Source organism: Python bivittatus, unplaced genomic scaffold (assembly GCF_059951505.1).
Source record: "Python bivittatus isolate LINGU-HERP-01145 unplaced genomic scaffold, Pbiv_v1 ctg000080_np1212, whole genome shotgun sequence".
In the NCBI taxonomy this organism is placed as follows: Eukaryota; Metazoa; Chordata; class Lepidosauria; order Squamata; family Pythonidae; genus Python; species Python bivittatus.
The window spans coordinates 87,978,354-87,998,527 of record NW_028277035.1 but is presented as its reverse complement, the minus strand read 5'-3'; the positions used below and the strand labels follow the sequence as shown (position 1 = coordinate 87,998,527).

The 20,174-nt window shown below is 42.2% G+C and overlaps 2 protein-coding genes across 2 annotated transcripts; one reads left to right on the top strand and one right to left on the bottom strand.

Annotated features, from left to right (window-relative positions):
* Positions 1-3,226: 3,226 nt before the first annotated feature.
* On the bottom strand, positions 3,227-5,255 carry LOC112541009 (histone H1t-like). Its single transcript, XM_088134601.1, has one exon. The coding sequence runs from the start codon at positions 4,523-4,525 to the stop codon at positions 4,037-4,039; it is 489 nt and encodes a 162-aa protein (XP_087990727.1). The 5' UTR covers positions 4,526-5,255; the 3' UTR covers positions 3,227-4,036.
* A 6,793-nt stretch (positions 5,256-12,048) lies between these two features.
* Positions 12,049-19,531, top strand: RACK1 (receptor for activated C kinase 1). The gene is made up of 8 exons (XM_007431301.3): positions 12,049-12,277; positions 14,546-14,717; positions 15,168-15,315; positions 15,978-16,073; positions 16,582-16,692; positions 17,893-18,033; positions 18,648-18,758; positions 19,385-19,531. The coding sequence occupies exons 1-8, from the start codon at positions 12,169-12,171 to the stop codon at positions 19,448-19,450; spliced, it is 954 nt and encodes a 317-aa protein (XP_007431363.1). The 5' UTR covers positions 12,049-12,168; the 3' UTR covers positions 19,451-19,531.
* Positions 19,532-20,174: the final 643 nt, after the last annotated feature.

Genomic DNA, 20,174 nt, shown 5'->3' with positions numbered 1-20,174 from the left:
GGGAGAATGTCATATGGTCAGATGAAACCAAAGTAGAACGTTTTGGTCTAAACTCAACTCGTCGTGTTTGGAGGAGAGAGAATGCTGAGTTGCATCCAAAGAACACCATACCTACTGTGAAGCATGGGGGTGGAAACATGCTTTGGGACTGTTGTTCTGCAAAGGGACCAGGACGACTGACCCATGTAAAGGAAAGAATGAATGGGGCCACATATTGTGAGATTTTGAGTGAACACCTCCTTCCATCAGCAAGGGCACTGAAGATGAAACGTGGCTGGGTCTTTCAGCATGACAATGATCCCAAACACACCGCCTGGGCAACGAAGGAGTGGCTTCGTAAGAAGCATTTCAAGGTCCTGGAGTGGCCTAGCCAGTCTCCAGATCTCAACCCCATGGAAAACCTTTGGAGGGAGCTGAAAGTCTGTGTTGCCCAGCGACAGCCCCAAAACATCACTGCTCTAGAGGAGATCTGGATGGAGGAATGGGCCAAAATACCAGCAACAGTGTGTGAAAACCTTGTGAAGACTTACAGAAAACGTTTGACCTCTGTCATTGCCAGCAAAGGATATATAACAAAGTATTGAGATGAACTTTTGATATTGACCAAATACTTATTTTCCACCATGATTTGCAAATAAATTCTTTAAAAATCAGACAATGTGATTTTCTGGATTTTTTCCCCCATTTTGTCTCTCATAGTTGAGGTATACCTATGATGAAAATTACAGGCCTCTCTCATCTTTTTAAGTGGGAGAACTTGCACAATTGGTGGCTGACTAAATACTTTTTTGCCCCACTGTATGTATTCTTGAAAGCCTGCCAGAGTTTTTCCTTGACTCATCTGATACCAAGCAGAACCAAGGACAGGTTGAGTTTCTTTCTCATACTTTCCACTTTCCCAGGACTGAGTTGTCCTTTTTCCTCTCTAAACAGCTGATTCATTCCTTCCCCAAGGTCATCTCTACATTCCTTTGCAGGAGCGTGGAAAGGTTTGGAATACTGTAGGCCAAGAGGGTATTGGGGGAAGAAGGAATGGCCAGATCAGGACTGGGGCGGAGAGGACTGGGGGCCTGACAGAGGGGGGAAGCAAATGGAGCAAGTTGAATAGCAGGAAGGATTGGTGTCTCATACTGAAAAAAGAGAAAGTGGCCTAACATAGGAAGGAAAAAAAGTGAACCAGTTGAAAAAGTGGCCCAACCAGTGTTTGGGGCAGGCTCCAAGGAGGCCAAAGGGATGATCTGGCCAGAGGAGAATCAAGGAGCCAGATTTCCAACTGTTCTGTGTGAGCGTGTTTCCGTGACGCAGTTGTTTTGTGTTTGGCTATCACCTGCACCTATCACATAGTTTCTGGGCAAATGGGCAAGCTATTTTATGATGGGCTGCATCAGAGGTATATTTCCAAATCATAGGAAGTAATCATTCATCTTTACTCTGTGTTGATCAGACCCCACCTTAAATACTGAATCCATTTTTACGAATTCAGGCAAAGAGGTTCAGAGAAGGGGGAGGAGGAGGAGGAGAGAATTGGAAACAAAGTCCTGCAAGGGGATACTGAAGGACCTGAGAAGGTTCAGTATTGAGGAAAGAGGACTGAGCACCGAAGGAGGCTAAAACAGCACATTTCCAATATCTGACAGGATGTCTCAGAAAAGATCAAGCCCCATTCTCTCTAGTTCCAGACTCAGGACATAGAGTAATGGATTCAAATTGCAGGAAAGCAGGTTGTGATTGAATGTTATAAACATTTCTAGCACTGAGAGCTATTTAACAAAGAAACTAAGTTTCTAGAAAGGTGGTAGGCTCTGTTCAAGTTTTAATTTGAATTTCTGCCTTGAGCAGTGGGTAATTGCCTCTTTCAATTCTGGGAGTCTAGGAGAGGACATTAGAGGAAGAGTTTGTGCTAGTCTACGGTAGCCAAAAATCAGGCATCTGGTAGCACCTTTTCAGATTAACACATTTTATTAAAAAAACATAAGCTTTTTTGAGCTAAAAAGTTTATGCCTTTTAATAAAATGTGTTGGTCTGAAAAAGTGCTGCCAGACGTCTTCTGATTTTAGGACAGAATATGAAAAACTTTTAGACAAGCCCTTGGAAACAAAAAGATTGGGGACTAATTTTATGGCCACTCGGTTATAGAATGAGGCGCCTCGTTGGTGCCCCCTAAGCTTTGTTGCCCCAAAGTCCTTGGAAGGACGAAAATTAATAGAATTATCTGTCTTTAACCCTCGATATAGGTTGCTTGAGTAATTTACACTCTTCGTCCCTAACTCAGAATCAATCAACGGGGCTCGTTTCTTATTGGATAAAATCGCTTCTCCTTCGTAAGGCTTTAACCAATGACATTTAAGGAGGCTTTATTTGTGCCGTTAGTTATAGGAGGGGGCGATGTTTTGCTTGGGCGTGGTAAAAACTGGCGGGAAAATGGGTCTTGGCTCTAGAGGGCAGTTATAGTCTTTATGGGGGGCGGGGAGAGAAAACTATTTCCGAAAAAGGGATTATGCCAAGTAAGTCGGGAGAGGAGCGCCCAGGTTTTGAATTAAGAGCCGGCAGATACGTAGCCCGGGACAAGAAGATTCGTCGAATACGCTGGTCGTCTTCCTGCTGGGCCGGGAGCTCTCCCCGCCGCCCACATCGGGACCTAGGGGGTACCAGAGGCGGTAAAGCAGCAGGTCAACTCCAGAAGAGCCCACCCAGAGTCGCCTGGGCGTCGGGCGGCCTGGACAAGGGGCAAATCAAATTAAATGCTGCTTTGGCCAAAAGGGAGTGAAGGCTACAGCCCCAAATGCTAAGGATCCTCGTGAGGCCTAAAGGCTCTTTTCAGAGCCACATTTCAAAGGCTGTAGGATAGCTGAAGAGGGAATAACGGAAAAGACGCTTAATTATAGATGGAAAGCTGATTTGTGGATTTAGATTGGCCATTTTCGCTGAGGCCTGTTTCTGAATAGATAATAAAAACCACCCTGCCCATCTGAAAGTGAACAATAGAAATTTGTATAATGCTTGAGAAATCAATTTTACCCACTTGCCTTGGGTTTGTGCTGATAACAGCTCAGGTTTTACTTGATAGACTGGTGGTGTAAATTAAAATAGTTTAAGCCACATCATTTTTCAGGGTTATCTAGTTACATTTTAGTCTCTGAAAAATAGTGACTTCAAGGGTTCTGAAACTGAATTTTACCGTGTGTTAAAAGGGCTGCCAATTTTTCAACTTGAGAGAAATGGAGTCAGTAGGGACTACTGGAATAAATATACCAATGTTATTTTGTTTGCCCTCTAATATAAACAAACCATTTTTATTATTGCATATATTTAGTCTTTAAGAGGGACCTAAACAAAGAAAGCAACCTATATTGGGCATGAAGAAACCAAAAATAATGTATTTGGAAGAATAAAATATGCTTGACTTTGCTACGAAAATCACTAAAATAAGATCTGTGCCTCTAAATTTGGAAAGAACAGTGAAATCAAGTTATTTTCCCCTTTAATATTGGTGAGAAAAACTTCAGTTTACTACATTCCCCAAAATGCTGTTTTCTCCACATTAATACTACATTCTCCCCCTCATAAAAATAAGCTTTCTTGCTAGCAAACCCATTTACCCACTTTAGTAACTTTAATATTCAACCTACCTGATTAATCAGCCAGCAACTATCGCTTTCAGGCTGCATTCCTGTATTACAAGTCCTATTTAACATGCTTGGATTATACTTTAATCCTGAAATCCTACATCTATTTACCTGGTACGGTAATATTATAAGGGAATAGGGAGGCTTCTGGGAAAGAGGGAAGAACTGTAATTGGCATCTGACACAAACTTCCTTTACATGATCAAACGCTACTAAAATATTTTTTTAAAACCCTCGATTTTTCCGAGTACACTAATCTAGTATTAACCTGAGACCGTTCAAAAGCGGCGGCGTTTACTTGTATTCTGCAAAAGACCTGATCCGAAAATGCCACTAGCTCTTTCAGCGATCCCGGAGTGGCTCTTAAAAGAGCCTTTTGTACGGTTTAGTTAGCAAAAGCGAGGACCTCGTTAATGAGGAGGTTTCCCTGCGGGACGTTTGTTCACCTGACGTTTCCTTCCAGGGTTGGGAGACTTACGACCCTGGAGACCTTTTGGTTTATGAACTGTCGGTTGTTTCTTTCGGGCCTTTTTAGGCTCTTTTTTCCCTTTGGCCGTTTTGACAGCCGCTTTTTTCGGCTTTTTTCTCTGATTCTTGCCGAACTTGAAGGAGCCAGAAGTACCGCTGCCGGTGACGCGGATCAGCACCCCATTGGAGACCAAATTGTGCAGCTCCCTTTTGAGGCGGATATTGTTCCTAGTCAGGTTATACCCAGCTTCGATCAGAGACTTTTTGAGAGCAGCCAGCGAGATACCTTTTCGGGAACTGCAGGTTTCTAAAACTTGAAGAATCAGTTGCGACAGAGAGCCCGAAACTCGTTTCTTTCTCTCCTTCTTAGGAGCCGAACTACTTGCGGTAGAAGCTTCAGCAGGATTTCCCTGCCGCTTTCCGTGAACCATTCTCAAACAGAGACGGGAAATCACACCACGCACGGAAAGCTCCCACTGAGAACAACGTTGGGCAGGAGATGTAAATATATATAGCCTCGAGTCTGACGTAACAGCATCGACCACCGCCGCTGCTCTTCTCCGATTCCCGAGGGCTCTGGCGCACCGCAGGAGAGGACCTCAGCAGAGTCAGTTTTCATTCAGGTCCACTTCTCCTCCGCATACCGCACAGGCTATAGCTTTCATGCCGACTTTAAAAATAGCGGTTGGTAGCCTTGTTAGTTGTTCGCTTGCTTCGGAAGGCTTCCTAAGGTTTAGAAGTTTGGGGGCTCCACCGTTTTCCGCTCCTTCTTCCTCCCCCCCAGGTGTAATAAAAGAGGAGGCACGTCACGCTTAGCGGCAGAGGTAATGTTCAGCCAGTTGGTTTACGTCACTATTGCGTGGTTAGAGTTGCCACGGAACTTGAAAGACAGACCCATTCTGTCTCACTATGGAGAAACAGAGGAGGGAGATTACGTTTTATGTAGTGTTCCCCCATAACGTACCGTCCTCAGGTTTTCTCCAGTGAAAGGATTGGTCCCGCTATGTAAAAGCTACTCTGAGGGCAATTTTCAGGAATAGTGAGTTGCGTAGCGTTGTAGTCTAACAGCTCAATACTATCCATGTGTATTCAAGACGGATCCTACTATGGGTACCGCGTAATCATATGTACTTCACTGCAGTCCGTGGAGCTTATTCTTAGGTAAGTTGGTACAGATATATTTTCTAATATTTCACACGTCCTGCATAAATAATAGAGAAGATCGCATGATATTGGATACACTTCTGTGTTTTACAAACAGCATTTTATCCCATTTTATACAGAGGACAACTTACACCACAGCATATTGAGATGACTCGGAAAGTCAGATCCCTACAAAACAGGAAAACATACAATAAAGTGGTTTGTGAGTGACTTAGTGTATTGTGTGAACCCAGCTGCTGTTTTGTAAACAGTATTAAATCATGGATTAGCATGTGTCATTAAACAGTTTAAAGCCTTCTGCTCACAAGCAAAGATAGACTAAAATATTCATATTCTGTGTTTTATCAGTGACATCAGTATTAATTACAGAAAAATTAATGGAGCAGTTTTTAACTTAAAGTTTTAATTATGCAGCTACAAGCTCAATGAAATATAAATATGAAGAAATATAAAATAACTGCCAGGGCAGCTAACCCATTTTTTACTTGATGCCTAAGTACACCCACTTAAGAGTACACCTGATATACTCTCCTCTCCTTGAATAGACCATATATAGTTAAACGTGATTTTTACAAAAGAACATTGGACAATGCCTAATGTTTGGGCAAGCAGGCATTCCTCTGAATACTGCCAAATAACGTAAACATAAAATAATACTGCATATAAATTACTCAGTATTGTATAAATATTCAGGCAATGGACCAACATTCAAAAAGGGTAATTTGGCATTTTTGAGTAGTGCAATTTTATTTCAGTCCTATATAATGCTGACACCTAAAGGAACAAATATATTTGTCCTCATTTAACCAACTTAGCATAATTGAAACAAACTTTGGTCTATTTCAAAATATTTTGATGTTGTGATGAAATTCTGTTTCAAGAGAAAAAAAAACCTGAGTATGAAAATAATAATAGACTTAAATAAAACCCAAATATCTGTTCCTCAATTTATGTTTTTATATAATGACAAAAGACTGTGTGTCTGTTTTTCCTTGCTATTTCCAATTCTTCACCCCTTGACAATCATTTTGTTTTTAAAATTATGTCATCTGCAAATCTAACATCAACTTGACTGCTTGAAAGCTTCATAAACTCAACATTGCTTTTTTTTCTCTCCAGATTTTCAGATAATTAAATGTGTAACTAAACATGATGGGTATCATCTCAAACACCATGATTAAACAAAATAGAAATCCCATTTTGACCAAAAAAAGGGCTCCAAAACAATAGCCCCACTCTGACTAGAACTAAATTTATATTTGACTTCTCCAGCTGTTCACAAACATGGATCTCCAAACATTGCTGGACTACAACATCCACCATTCTGGAACTGTTTTAATTGAAAATTAAAATCTAAACTCTAACATGTCAATTCAACCCCATACATTCTTACAATCCTACTGATTTCAAATTTTGTAACATTTACTCCAAGGTGGGTGCAAGATTGCAGTCTTGCAGTCCAAACAAAATTATGGGAAGCAGGAGACAGGGAGTTCTAGTCTGGCCTTGGGCATGAAAGCTGGCTGGGTGACTTTGGGCCAGTCCCTCTCTCTCAGCCCAATTTACCTCATAGGATTGTTGTTGTGGGGAAAATAGGAGGAGGAAGGAGTGTTAGGTATGTTCACCTCCTTGAGTTATTTATAGAAATAATAAAGGCGGGATAAAAAAATCTAAAAAAAGAAAATATATGATATATGAATACACCCTGAGTTTTTAATTACCCTTGACTGTAAGAAATAGTAAATGGAAGCTTAAATACCTGGCACATCTTTTTTTTTTTTTTTTGGATCAATTCTCTCACTTTATTTGATTTTTACAGATATTCTCTAAATTCATGGGCTTCCCTGTCAAATTAAATTTCAGAATAAAACATGAAAGAAGCAATATTTATATTGCTTAATGAATGTACAAACCTATCAGTAATTAGAAACAAGCAAACTATGTTTAACTGAATTTAATATTAAGGATGGATCTATTCAAATTAATCTGTAAAACAAAACACTGCATTTATAACCAACCAGCATCAAATGTCATTTTGATAGATATTCCTTATAAGGTGAAAAACCTTTGGCTGTTCCTGCCTAGTTTCAAACCAGGGACCTTTTGTGTGCGAGACAGACACGATAAGCACTGCATTACAGAAACCCAACTGTGTGTGTTTGGTGGGCTGTTCTGGCTGATAAGGAAGCATGCCTGGAGTGAATCCTGCAAGTCAGCAGAAGCATTCTTGAGCTGAGTCATTTTAGTAGAGCGACAGCAGTGGGACGGCCAGAGAAATGCTGTAACGGAGCGGTGGCTGCTTTGAAAATAATTTGGAAGAAATGCTTGGGATTTCACCCAGGTCCAATGGCACCACTCTCCTCTTCCCTGGAAGAGCCCAACGTTTTTCAGGCTGGGGGAAAAAAGCCTGGAAAAAGGTGTCATACTTTTAAGAGTCACCTTAACTTCAATCAGTGGATTTCTTAAAAGAGCATCTGTTTTTCAGGCTTGTGCAGAAGCCTGAAAAAAATCAAACTTTTAATGAAGAACAGAGAGGGGTTGCCCTTAAACAATGTCTGCAGCACTTTTTCCTCATTGTTTTCAAAGTGTGCACAGCTCTAGTAATTACTGTCACTATTATGATCTCCAGACTGCGGGGTGGGGGGATTATTACACTGCTATTGAATGTTTATACTGAGCCTGCCTCCTCTGTGCCTCTGGGCAGTTTGCTGAACGCTCAACACTAACCTAGATACATTTGTATACCAATTATACAGCATGCTGATTGTCAAGACCATTCATTTTATATTGTCACGTTATACAGTAAGGATATTGGGGCAAAAGCAGCACCTGCTGACAGGGAGGAAAAGAGGAGAGCTGGTCATCAATGGATTACAAGGAGCAAAGTGCTGTCATTCCATTTTGGGGAGGGGGGGGCTCCACCTCAGGTGCTTTCCCTCAACCGGGCAAGGTATGAGCAATCCACGTCCAAAGGCCGTTTTGCCTTGACAAGCTTTGCTCCTTGATGGGTCCGTGCCCCACTCTTCAGATTCTGTGGGTGTCAGGTGCTTCAGGAGGAGGGCCCTATTGCATACCGTATTGGTACCACTTCTATTGGTTCCGCTGGTGGTGTAGACGTGCGGATACGCCATACATAGAATGTATATAGAACCATATGATTGCCAAGAGCCCCAGACGCACTCCGATATCCCTTCCTCCCGCAATTACCTGGCACGGCGCGTTATGATGCCAGGAGTGACTGCGTGTCACCCAGTAGCTCCCATTTTGCGACGGCAGAGCGCTCCACATCCAGACAAAGGTGAAAAAGGACAACACCTCTTGTTTTCAGCAGTCTAGGTTCCACTTCCCACTTTGCAGAAACAGAACACTTAACTTTGCACAGAAGTCTCCCAAAAACAAAACAGGGAGGGGGATTTTCAAGCACAACTCCTCTAGCCCTTGGAGGTAAAACTAAATAAATAACCAATAGGGTGAGGCCGGACAGAAAAACTGTCCACTCCCAAGTTATAGAATTAGCTGGGGTGTTGTAATTTTATTGGATGGAAGCTTTGAACCGGTGGCCTAGATTTACTATAAGCAAAGCAAATGAGTGGGAAATAATTTTAAAATGAACCTGGATTTCCAGGTTGCTAGTAGATTAATTCAGAAGGGAAAAAAAGTGTGGGGGGGAAGCAGGCTAAAGTTTGTGTGAGCTTATTATTACACTGCTCTAAACCTATGAGTTGATGAGAACTCATCAGTCGGTTCCAATAAATCAACAATTACTCTCATTATAATCCCAAATATATTTAAAGAAAATTTGAGCATAGCACTTTGTAATCCTAGTCCTAGAAATCCACATTTTCTTCCCTTTAAATTGCATTTACATGTCAAAATGATGTTGGCAGCATTCTGGACTCACAGAATCAAGTCCATTTTGCCTAAATACTACCCAAAATCCTCACCTGTTTACACCAACTTCCCCAGCGTGTCATAGAATCACCGGTAGGGACCTTAAAGGTCTTCTAATCCAATCTCTTGCCCAGGGCAGGAATTCTCAGATCACCCCAGACAAATGGCTGTCCAACCTTTGCTTGAAATTCTCCAGTGACAGAGCCCCTGTGACTCCAGAAGGCAGATTGTTTCACTGCTTAATAGCTCTCACAGTCACAAAATTCCTCCTGATTTCAAGATCTTGGCTCTCGTCCTATCCTCAGGCACTATGGAGAATAAATCCATACCCTCTTCCCTGTGACAGCCCTTCAAGTATTCAAAGGTTGCTGTCGTGCTTCCCCTTAGCCTTCTCTTCTTTGGGCTAAACTTGTCAAGTTCCTTTAACTGTTCTACGAAGAAGCTCCCCACCCCATCTTTGTCACTCTTCTCTGCACTCTTTCCAGCTCCTCAGGGTTCTCCTTGTATTGTGGGGACCAAACCTGAGAGACAGTATTCCAGGTGCAATCTGATCAGTGCAGCATAGAGTGGAACTATTACTTTCTGTGATCTTGATATTATACGTCTGTTGATGCAGCCCAAGACTGGCAGCTGCAGCACACTGCTGGCTCATGCCTTTTCAGGTATTTTTGAGTACAGCTCTTATCATTCTTATAATACATAATAATATAATATCTCAAGCTGGCTATGGATTTGGGGAATTGTAATTTAATGTAATTGGAAAAATTCAGCTCAAGAAAAGCTGAAAAAACAAGAGCATCTGGAGAACCCTTGAGCTTCTAGTATACAAGCAGAAGACTTTCAGAAACAGGTGAAGTCTGTTCATTCACACTCTCATTCCAGGCACTAAGAAAACAATTACAGGATGGTTTTGCTGAACCTTCACTGTGATTTAGGAAGACAACTTTAGACTCACTGATGCCATTGGATAAAACAGATCTGCTTGTTCATTATGTAGCTGTAGCATCACATGTTCCAAGTACCCTCAAGTTTGGTAGACAGATGTCTCAAGGTCAAAATATAGTCCCATCATTCACATATGGAATGACAGCTCTTAAGCTGGGGTCAGGTTTCTAGATATTTCATTATTTGGGTTTAGATTTCTATGTACCTTGTCTTCTAGGTACATTTTCTGTAAGATGCTTTAGTTTTCTTTAGGGGGCAGTGAGGGAGGTCTGACTTCATACATCCTCTCTGAGCTTCCATAGGAACTTCCATGCTCTTTATCATCAAGTAACCCAGGTAAAAATGGGTCACCTTTGGAATCTATTGCTTTTCCTCCACAGTACCTCAGAATAGTGAATGAAATTATGATGGTTATTTTATGATGCCCAGCTATGTGTTTTTATTTTATATTACGTATTTTGTGTATTTTATTTGTTTTATTTGTACTGTAACCAAAGAAAAGGAAATCTTAACTTTAAAAAGAAGATGAAAAGAGAGGAATGAAATTAATATTCCATTCCTTATTTCTTTTGCCTTATCAGCATAAGCCAATCAGATTTTTGCATCAGTCCATTCCTCCCATGTTAAGTCTCCCCCATCTTTTATTATTATTTTTTATGTTTTATTGATTTTATTGCAATTTGTTTGATTGTTGTGAGCCACCAGGTCATTGAGAGTTAGATGGTATACAAGTTTAATATATTATTATTATTACTACTACTACTACTGTCATCATCACCATCATCATCACCATTCCAGTATTTCTGCCTCCCTGAACATCTTTTGGAGGAAAACCAGATATCCATTTTTAAAGATAGACTGATAATAGCAAAAAGATCTGTGGCAGAAATAGCCATGGCTTTCTGTTAACTTGCTCTGCTCCCAAATTTGTTTTGAGGCAGGGCTGCTGCTTCCTCTTTTCTACACTGCCAAGATCAAGATAGCCGGATCTGTTTTAACAGGCCTAGGGTGAGAAAGGCAAGTTCTAATACAAAACTTCTAATATGCCTGTCCCCAGTTTTGAAAACTAGTGCAAAAGTAAAACAGAGGTGTATTCAATGAATAAAAATGATATTGCTTTTATTTTTTCTTATGATTTATATTACACCTTGTAACTAAAAGCAAGTTTATAAAATTGATTATGTGCTGGCAAGTTGGTGTCGACTCTTAGTGGCCACACAGATTTCCTCTGTGGCAATAGCTTCCAAAACTATGGCAACACTTCACAAATTTCCCTGGAGAAAGAATACCAAAAATGGGGTGCCATCACCAGAAAGTCCCCCAGACATTACCTCATCTTTGGAGGTCCCCATGCAATTTAATGATCTGAGACTAGATTGCAAATCCTTTCTGAGCATTACTTCTGAATAAACATGGATTCGATCTAGAATACGACTTTCAGACTGAAACTTTTTGAGAAGCTTCTCTCCCTGCCCCAACGGAGAGCTCCCTTCTTCAAACTTAGCCCTCCTAAATTTCTATCCCTGAATGAGAACTGGGAGGATGAGACAGTAACGGGCCCACCTTCTCTGCAGCAGGGAGTTTCATGAACTTCTGCCCGCTCCTTACAATATCAGTATTTTACATGCTAGAATTCCTAAGAGGCGATCAAAATCTCGCCATAGGCGGAGAAATCCCGCTAAAAGCATCGCGATAAGTGAGATGCCAGCGCTCTACAGTCCGAGCGCCTATGCTTTAGATTTTATAGGAAATCAACCGCCACCGCGTTATCTAAGAATCGTATTTGCAGACGTACCACTGCAACCTAGCTCTTTACTGACGATGAAATGTCTCTTAGAGATTGCTTTTATTAACTTCCCAGCTTAAACACGCAGGCGCTCTCTGGCGGCAGCCATATTGTACGGTCCCGGCACCGGAGCGCGTGAAAAGAAGCCATTTCCGCTTCCGGAAGACGCTGCTTCTTCCTTTCTCTCTCTGGGCCTGGGCGAGTTGGCAGGTCCGGGCGAAGGACCGCCGCTGAATCCGACGCCATCCTCCGTCCGCCGCGGGAGCTCGAGCTCTCTCAGCCGCCGCCATGACGGAGCAGATGACCCTGCGTGGCACCCTGAAGGGCCACAACGGCTGGGTGACCCAGATCGCCACCACCCCGCAATTTCCAGACATGATCCTCTCCGCCTCGCGCGGTAAGGAGGAGCAGGGCGGGCCAGTCCATTAGGAGGGGAGAGGGGTGGCCGAAAGAATAGACTGGGAGAAACCATGACGGGGAAGAAACCATGGAAGAGACCAGACTTGGCATGGGCGACCAGCGAGGGTAGCGTGGCTTGCATGACCTGGTGAATCAGTTTCCTTTTTGGAGAAAACTCTGCCCTGGATTGGGTGGATGCAGTTTAGGGGAGAGACCATGATGTCCTAAGAATGAGCGGGATAGGAAGAGCCCTAGGCCAAAATATTAGGAAGAGTTGAGCAAGGAGGATTAGAACAAGCCGAGTAATTGGGGGATGTTGAGTTCAGAATGCGGGACAGTTCCAAATCTACGAGAGGGGAGACACATCCGTCCCAATGATTAAATCTGACATTGTCTACTGATCTTTTCAATGAGGTCTGAAGACACGTCCTGCAATTATGATGGGACAGGAGGGGATCGAGAAAGAAAACGGAACAGTTTCTGTTAGGGTTTGTCCGTCCAACCTTCAAAGCAGTTTGCTTAAACTAGCAGTGGCCCACAAGAAGGTGGGGCTGTTAAAAATCTCAGGCTTGTGCATTAGTGTGGGGAAGAGAGAAAGATTTCAGGCTTGTAAGCCATTTTTTGGTTGGAATTCCAAGGTATATCAGCTAGATCCAGGTGTAAAATAGTGAGCCAGGTAAACCACCTTTTCAAGAAAATGCCTGAGCATGTGCTTAGCCCAGATCATTTGTGATCAGGAGCAGAACTGTGCCAAGAAGGACTTTCATGCACAAATTGGTTCCTGGTGTCTTCCCTCCCACCAACTCTTCTCGTGCAGTAATTTTGTTAGTGGTTTGTTATAGAGACCTTTATTTTCCAGTTCTAGCAATTATCAAACAATTGGGATCAGAAATGTTTACTGATCATCTACTGAGATCACCTTGTCTACCTATTGCCCCTTCCTGGATTACAGGAAAAGTCCAGTGAGTATTTCATGTTAGGCAACTCCATTTTGGGGTAACTCACTTCTCACTTGGGAGCAAATAGAGTTACATCTTTGGAGCATTTGTGTTGTTATAATGTTTATGCCTCTCCTCCTCCAAAAGAAGGACTATAGCCTCTTAGGTTAGTGCCTAAGAAGCAGGGATGATGATGATGATATTAATAAAGCAGGCTGGGTAACTTTTAACCAATTACTGTCTCTCAGCCCAACCCACCTCTCAAGGTTATTGTTGTGGGGAAAATAGGATGCAGGAATATTAAGTATGTTCACCTTGAGTTATATATAAAAAAGGCAGGATAAAAATATAATAACACTTTAGAAACCTGCAAAGATGGTGCTCCAAAGCTCTTCTACTGACGATGTTTTTCTATGTGCTTTTTTAATGCACAAGTAGATGATTAAAAGGGGACAGTTTTACACTGTGGAATGTAAGGAATGAGGGAGTTTCTTCTGTCCAGGATGTTAAGGAGTTTGCCAATGGAGTAGTAGGGGTGTGCAAAACCTTTTTAATGTGAAATTCCTTCATTAATTCATGTTGGAAATAAGGTCAAAATAGCTCCATTTAGAATTTGAAGCATTCCTCAAATGGTTAAGGCAACTCACTTTTAATTGAAGATGCTTAATTTTAGTGGGAAGATTTTGGCAGATATCTTGTTCCTGGGGTTTTACATTCTTAACAAGGTCTAGATCAGTGTTTCTCAACCGTGGCAACTTTAAGATGTGTGGACTTCAACTCCCAGAATTCCCTAGCCAGCATGCTGGCTGGGGAATTCTGGGAGTTGAAGTCCATACATCTTAAAGTTGTCAAGGTTGAGAAACTGGTCTAGATTATGTTGTGTGATGACTATCGTATATGTAGAATGTACTTCCACATCAAAGAGTTAATTTCACATTCAGTGGATTGAAAACTGGTGCTTTTCTCATTTTCGGCCAGTGCTGAAGACTACTAGGAATTGGACTATGGTGGACCATAGTGCTCATCCCTGTCATTCAAACTAAAAGACAGGAGGGTTATTTTTAACTAGCCTTCTACCAGTGACGATAGATTTTGGGTGAAAAACTGCTGATCAAGGGAGAGCTTTTAATCAAATTGTACTTGCAACTCGAACTGTGGAGTCCAGATGGGGCTTTATCACCGCACCAAGAATTAAACTTGGGAACAGGATGAAATGCAGGATCTTAGATGCAGTAGGTTGTGGGGTGGGGATCAATAACTTGGCTTTTCTGGGCATTTTCCTGGGTTGATATTGAATGTAAAGGAAAACCTTTTGTACCCTCTTACAGATAAGACCATCATCATGTGGAAGTTAACAAGAGATGAAACTAACTACGGGATTCCCCAGCGAGCCCTACGAGGCCACTCTCACTTTGTCAGTGATGTGGTCATATCTTCAGACGGGCAGTTTGCCCTCTCCGGCTCTTGGGATGGGACACTTCGTCTCTGGGATCTTACTACGTGAGTGCAAGTTGGAGGAAAAAAATGCTTCTCTATCTCAGGAAGTGCTGTGCATTTCTTGTTGTCTAGGTTTATATGCCTAATTCTTTTCTGGTTGCTTCCTACATTCCCAGCAACTAAATCTGATCCATATCTACAGACCCCACTGAGCTTCAATGATATGCTTTGCCATTGCAATGGGAAAAATAATTTTTGTTGGTTTTGAAGGCTACGTATATTGCATTATTCAAGTGATAAGTAGGATGAAAAGCAACACCAATATAGTTGGTAATAAATTAATTATATTATAGTCGCTAGGGATGGGTTTGGCCCACACTTAGAGTTAGGAGAATATTACAATTTGCTAAAGGTGAAATGGTGAAACAGAGAAAGAAGTGCTTTGTTTCGGGGGTTCCTCCTCTACCACATTCCAGTGCAGGGAAATAATGTGCCAAATCGTCTTCCTTTCAGAGGCACAACCACCCGTCGTTTTGTGGGCCATACCAAGGACGTGCTGAGCGTGGCCTTCTCTTCTGACAACCGCCAGATTGTCTCAGGTTCCAGAGACAAAACCATCAAACTCTGGAACACCTTGGGTGTCTGCAAGTACACTGTGCAAGTAAGCCTCTTCTTCCAGATCTTGGATTGGATGCCCTTAAAGCTCAGTTAACGTGACAGTCTTTAAATTAGGTGCCACTTAAGATGGTCTTAGATAAGTCTACAGCTGGCTCACAGCCATGTCTGACTTGAAAAGCACCAAGAAATTTAGCTGTTAATAGAAACAGGTCTATTCAGTGCAAGACCAGCAGGGTGAAGTCATAACATCGACTTTCTCAAAGGTAGCTCTGGTTCTGTTGGATATACTAGGGAGGAGAAGATTCCTTGGCACTTAAGTGGATTGGTTTTGGAAGGAAATGTGATGCTCTCACTTGGCTTTTAGTTGTCTTAGTTAATATTTATTTATGTAGCACTATCCACGTACTGGATACTTTACTAGACTTTCTTAGGTAAAGATGTGTTACTGCTCAAGGAATGTGTTTGTTATAAATTTCTACCCCAAAGAAGAGAAGGGAGGAATTGTAGGGGCAAAAGTAATGAGAAGATAATGTGTAAATACAATTCATTTGTTCAGATGTGTACTTTCAAATAGGGATTGTGAAACAACAGGTAAGTTCTTTTTAAAAATTACAGCTTAATTTATTGTGTTGCTAGTAAACTGTAGTACCAAAGGATTGGGTGTGGAAATGCTTTTCTTTCCTGTTCCTTTTCTCTCTCCTATAGGACGAAAGCCACTCTGAGTGGGTGTCCTGTGTACGCTTCTCCCCCAACAGCAGCAACCCCATCATTGTTTCCTGTGGCTGGGACAAGTTGGTCAAGGTGAGGGGAATCAGGGTCTGGGATCTGCAGCCCCTGCCTCTTTTATTTGGAGGACCCCCATCACAAAAGAGATTCCTTGCAGGTTTATGAACAACCTAGAATCTCTTCATTCCCTTTCATCTGTTATATGTCAGGGAAGGGAGGCTGGAGACAAGCGGGTGGGAGCACTATGACCTTATAAATCCATCAGATCTGCCGAAGAGGTACTCTTGAAGGAAGCAAAAATTTAAAAATAGTAGCATGTCCTGTTATCCTCCAGCAGTAAATGTTTACAGACTCCCCTTTTTGGTTATCTTAAGTAGATTTGAATCTTTTTTGCAGGCTGAGATTCTTTTCACTTGCAGGTTATCTTAGAAGACTTTGCTACATTTTTTTTTCATAAAGACATAAGCATACAGTAGTGCATCTCTGAAATACTTTTTCTACTGATGGGTACTGACTGCATGCCTGCAATCTACCACTCACACATCCCCTTCAGCTCCTTATATGGGTTTCCTCCATCTTGTAGGTATGGAACTTGGCCAATTGCAAGCTGAAGACTAACCACATTGGGCACACTGGCTACCTGAACACAGTGACTGTCTCTCCTGATGGGTCACTGTGTGCTTCTGGTGGCAAGGTAAGTCTGGCAATTTAAAACACAGCCTTGTGGTTTTCATTTTCTGTTTTCCAGCTTATAAAATTGGGAATTCTAATGAAAGTTAGCTAGGCAGATGCCTTCTGCAGAGAAAAAGAATCTGGCTAAAACTAACAGCCTGCCCCTGTTTGACTCAGGATATGTAAGGGGAAAGTACTCCTCCCAGTATCTTTTAATTGCACCATTAGAGAGTAGATGCCTGCAATTAGTGGCTCCGAAGCTGACTCTCTAAGGAGAGAGATTTAGCTCTTCAGCTGGGCCAATTCGTTTGTTTCCCCTCCTTAAGGTAAGAAGAATCCTCACTGGAGCAGCTCAGGTTTTCACCATATTTTAATTTCTGTAGCTAATGTTTTTTATGTGGTCATGTTCTTAGAATGAGCAATGAGGGATCAAAACCAGTTTCTTAGGAAATCCCATTTTGGTGATGGTTTTCCTAGAAAGACTGGAAAGGGATATTTGAAGTATACAGTACCTTGTCTTAAAAGGTCAGGAGGAAGGCTTGAGTTTAGTGGCTTGTAGCTCTCTGTGCCGTTTCTTCATCTTAGCTTTTTTCCTGGCGGGTGACATTCTTTCCATCCCTATTGGTTACAGGAAGTCTGGCTCAGCTATGATGAAACACACGAGCGCCATCTGACTTTATCCCCGTGCAGATAAAACTCACACTCTGTTTCTGAGCTGTCCAAAGTTTATATGGGAGGTCTCCTTCCTCCCCCCACAACACTTTGGAGAAAGTAATTTATCTCATTAAATTGAAGGATAGGGTATGACTTAATTAAGCGTTCTGAAGGGAAGGTAGATCCACAATTAAGTATGTTAGCTTATGGTATAATAGCTTGTGATATATTCATTTTTATTATGTGGCCAATTGAGACGTTCATCTGGCATTAAAAATGGATCTGTACGGTGACATTCATATTCAACCTGCTCACTTGGAAACTGGATGCAGTAGAGCGGAAGAGTGTGCTGGCCAGAAATAGACCTGGTGTTGAAGGGAATCCCTCAAGGGGTGTTGTATTACGAAGGGGGATTATGTAGTGTGTTAATACAGGTTTATTTTTGAGCTTTAAATGGAGAATATGTTAAATTTTGGAGAAGTACTTGAAAGTTTGCAACTTTATAAAGAAGGAAGAAGAACGAATGGCTAAAACGGACTCTATCAATTGACTTCTTTCTCCATTCTAGGATGGGCAGGCAATGTTGTGGGACTTGAACGAAGGCAAGCACCTGTACACGCTGGATGGTGGGGACATCATCAACGCCTTATGCTTCAGCCCAAACCGCTACTGGCTGTGTGCTGCCACAGGCCCCAGCATCAAGATATGGGTATGCTGAAATAGCCGATGTGTTCTAAGTGCTGTGCAAAGAAGAACAGTTAAGACAACCCCTGCCCACGGGCTCAGAGTAATAACTGACACAGAAGGACCAAAAAAAAAAAAAAAGCTTTGGAGCATTAATTTTAAAGAGTTCCTTCTGGCACTAGATACTGCTGCTCAGAGAGGTATCTGTGCCTCTCTTTGATGTCTGTTGGCTTTTGATATTTGTCATGCCAGTTCTAGGAGTGGTGTAAATTGTGTCTCAGGCTTACAGATTGGACACTAAGTGGAGACAACTAGAGAAGAACGGGAAGGAAGGATCATCAGAGGACAAGGGCATACCAGAATAGATACTTAATTTTTGCTGATGATGGAGAGAGCCATCTTTTGAGTTAGCATTGTATGCTCCTGACATATCTGTGTAGGTTTGCTGTGATTTCAGGAGCTTAAGGGCAAGGGGATGTATTTATGCTGTGATGAAACACAGAATGCCATCTGACATTACTTCCCATGTGGAAAACCAGAGGCTGTTTCTGAGCCTGTTGCCCTCAGTATAGTTGGAGATTGAGGAAAAGTCATGGTGATCTCTCTTTGATCTCTGTTTCCAATCTTACTTTCTGACAGGATCTAGAAGGTAAAATCATTGTGGATGAGCTCAAACAGGAAGTGATCACCACCAGCAGCAAGGCAGAACCCCCTCAGTGCACCTCATTGGCCTGGTCTGCTGATGGACAGGTAAGATAGGAGAATCCCAGCGGCCTCTAGGGAATCATGTAAGTGGCCTTCTCCATTAGGAGGGCAGGAGGCTTGACCAGTGGCTGGACTTTTGAGCGGGGAACTTGCACATAGAGATTTTGCGGCATGGTTCACTTTGAAGGGAAATCATTTAGGGAAGGGGTGTTAGTAGGGATGAAAATCCCATGTGCCTGGTCCCTGAATTCCTAAATCACTGGCATGTTTTCAGTGATTTATTTTTGTATACTATGGTAAGTAAATAAAATCAGTTGCCTTACCGAGCAAGAATAGAACCCCTGAGCATACTTGCTCCTACTTACATGGTATACAAAATATTTAAATACGTTACCGCATTTGGGCTAGCGGCCGTTCAGAGCGCTTTAGTTACAGTGCTTTGTCTTACGGCTGGGAGTTGTGGATGGCAGGAATAGTTGGGAGTGCTACCAGCATTCAGCTGTTGGTATAGATGGTGGGCAATTTTTGTGTGTTTCACCTAGTTCTGGGTGTGCAGGTTTCAAGGGCTGAGTGGGGGAGAGAGAACTTCAAGAAACAGCTTCAACACCATTTAGCATCCCGCCCGCTTACCCTTCGGTTCACATTGCTTTTTTCTCTCCTTGTCCTTTCAGACTTTGTTTGCTGGCTACACAGATAACCTGGTTCGTGTCTGGCAGGTCACTATCGGGACCAGATGAGAGAGTACAGTCGTTGACTCACAAGGCACAAGCTTTTCATTATGTACAAATAATTCAATTAAAAAAGAAACAAGGATTTGAGTGCTGGAAGTGACCTGTGCATTTTATGGGGAACTTAACATCCAATTTCTTTTTCTTCTTCTTCCCTCCAGAGGTAGTTTTTTTGGCTGACCCTCGTCGTATTTTGGAAGATCTGAAGGACTAAGTTAGGGACAGATCATCATGGAGAAAATGCATGTGTTCCCTTAGAGTTGACACTGACTTGATGGCACATAATCGATCGCTGTATTAATGTTCGTTTGGATGAGGCTTTGTATTTACCATTGTGGGTGTCCTGAGGGGCGTGAATGGTGAAACAAACCCTGCCAGGCAAGCTCTGCCCATTTTGTACATGCATTGTGGTGTCTCACACACATACAAAAAGGGTGACACTTGTGTCAAGATAATCATTTTGACATTTTGATGGAACCATCAGATCCTGCGGACACCTCTATTCCCTGTTCTTTTCAGTTAGCGAGACAGCACTTGAGTCTTGTACTGTCCAAGCTAACGTGAAAAGTTCAGCAAAACAAGTGAATGTGGGTAGCAGCAGTTTGAACAGGGCAAAGGCCCTGTTTAGAGATTAGTAGGAAAGGTACCACAAATGATGGATGTAGCCTTGACTTTTCTAAAAAAAGTCACGGTCCCACATTTTCAGTGCTTTTAAGAACAGCTACAAGCTGAG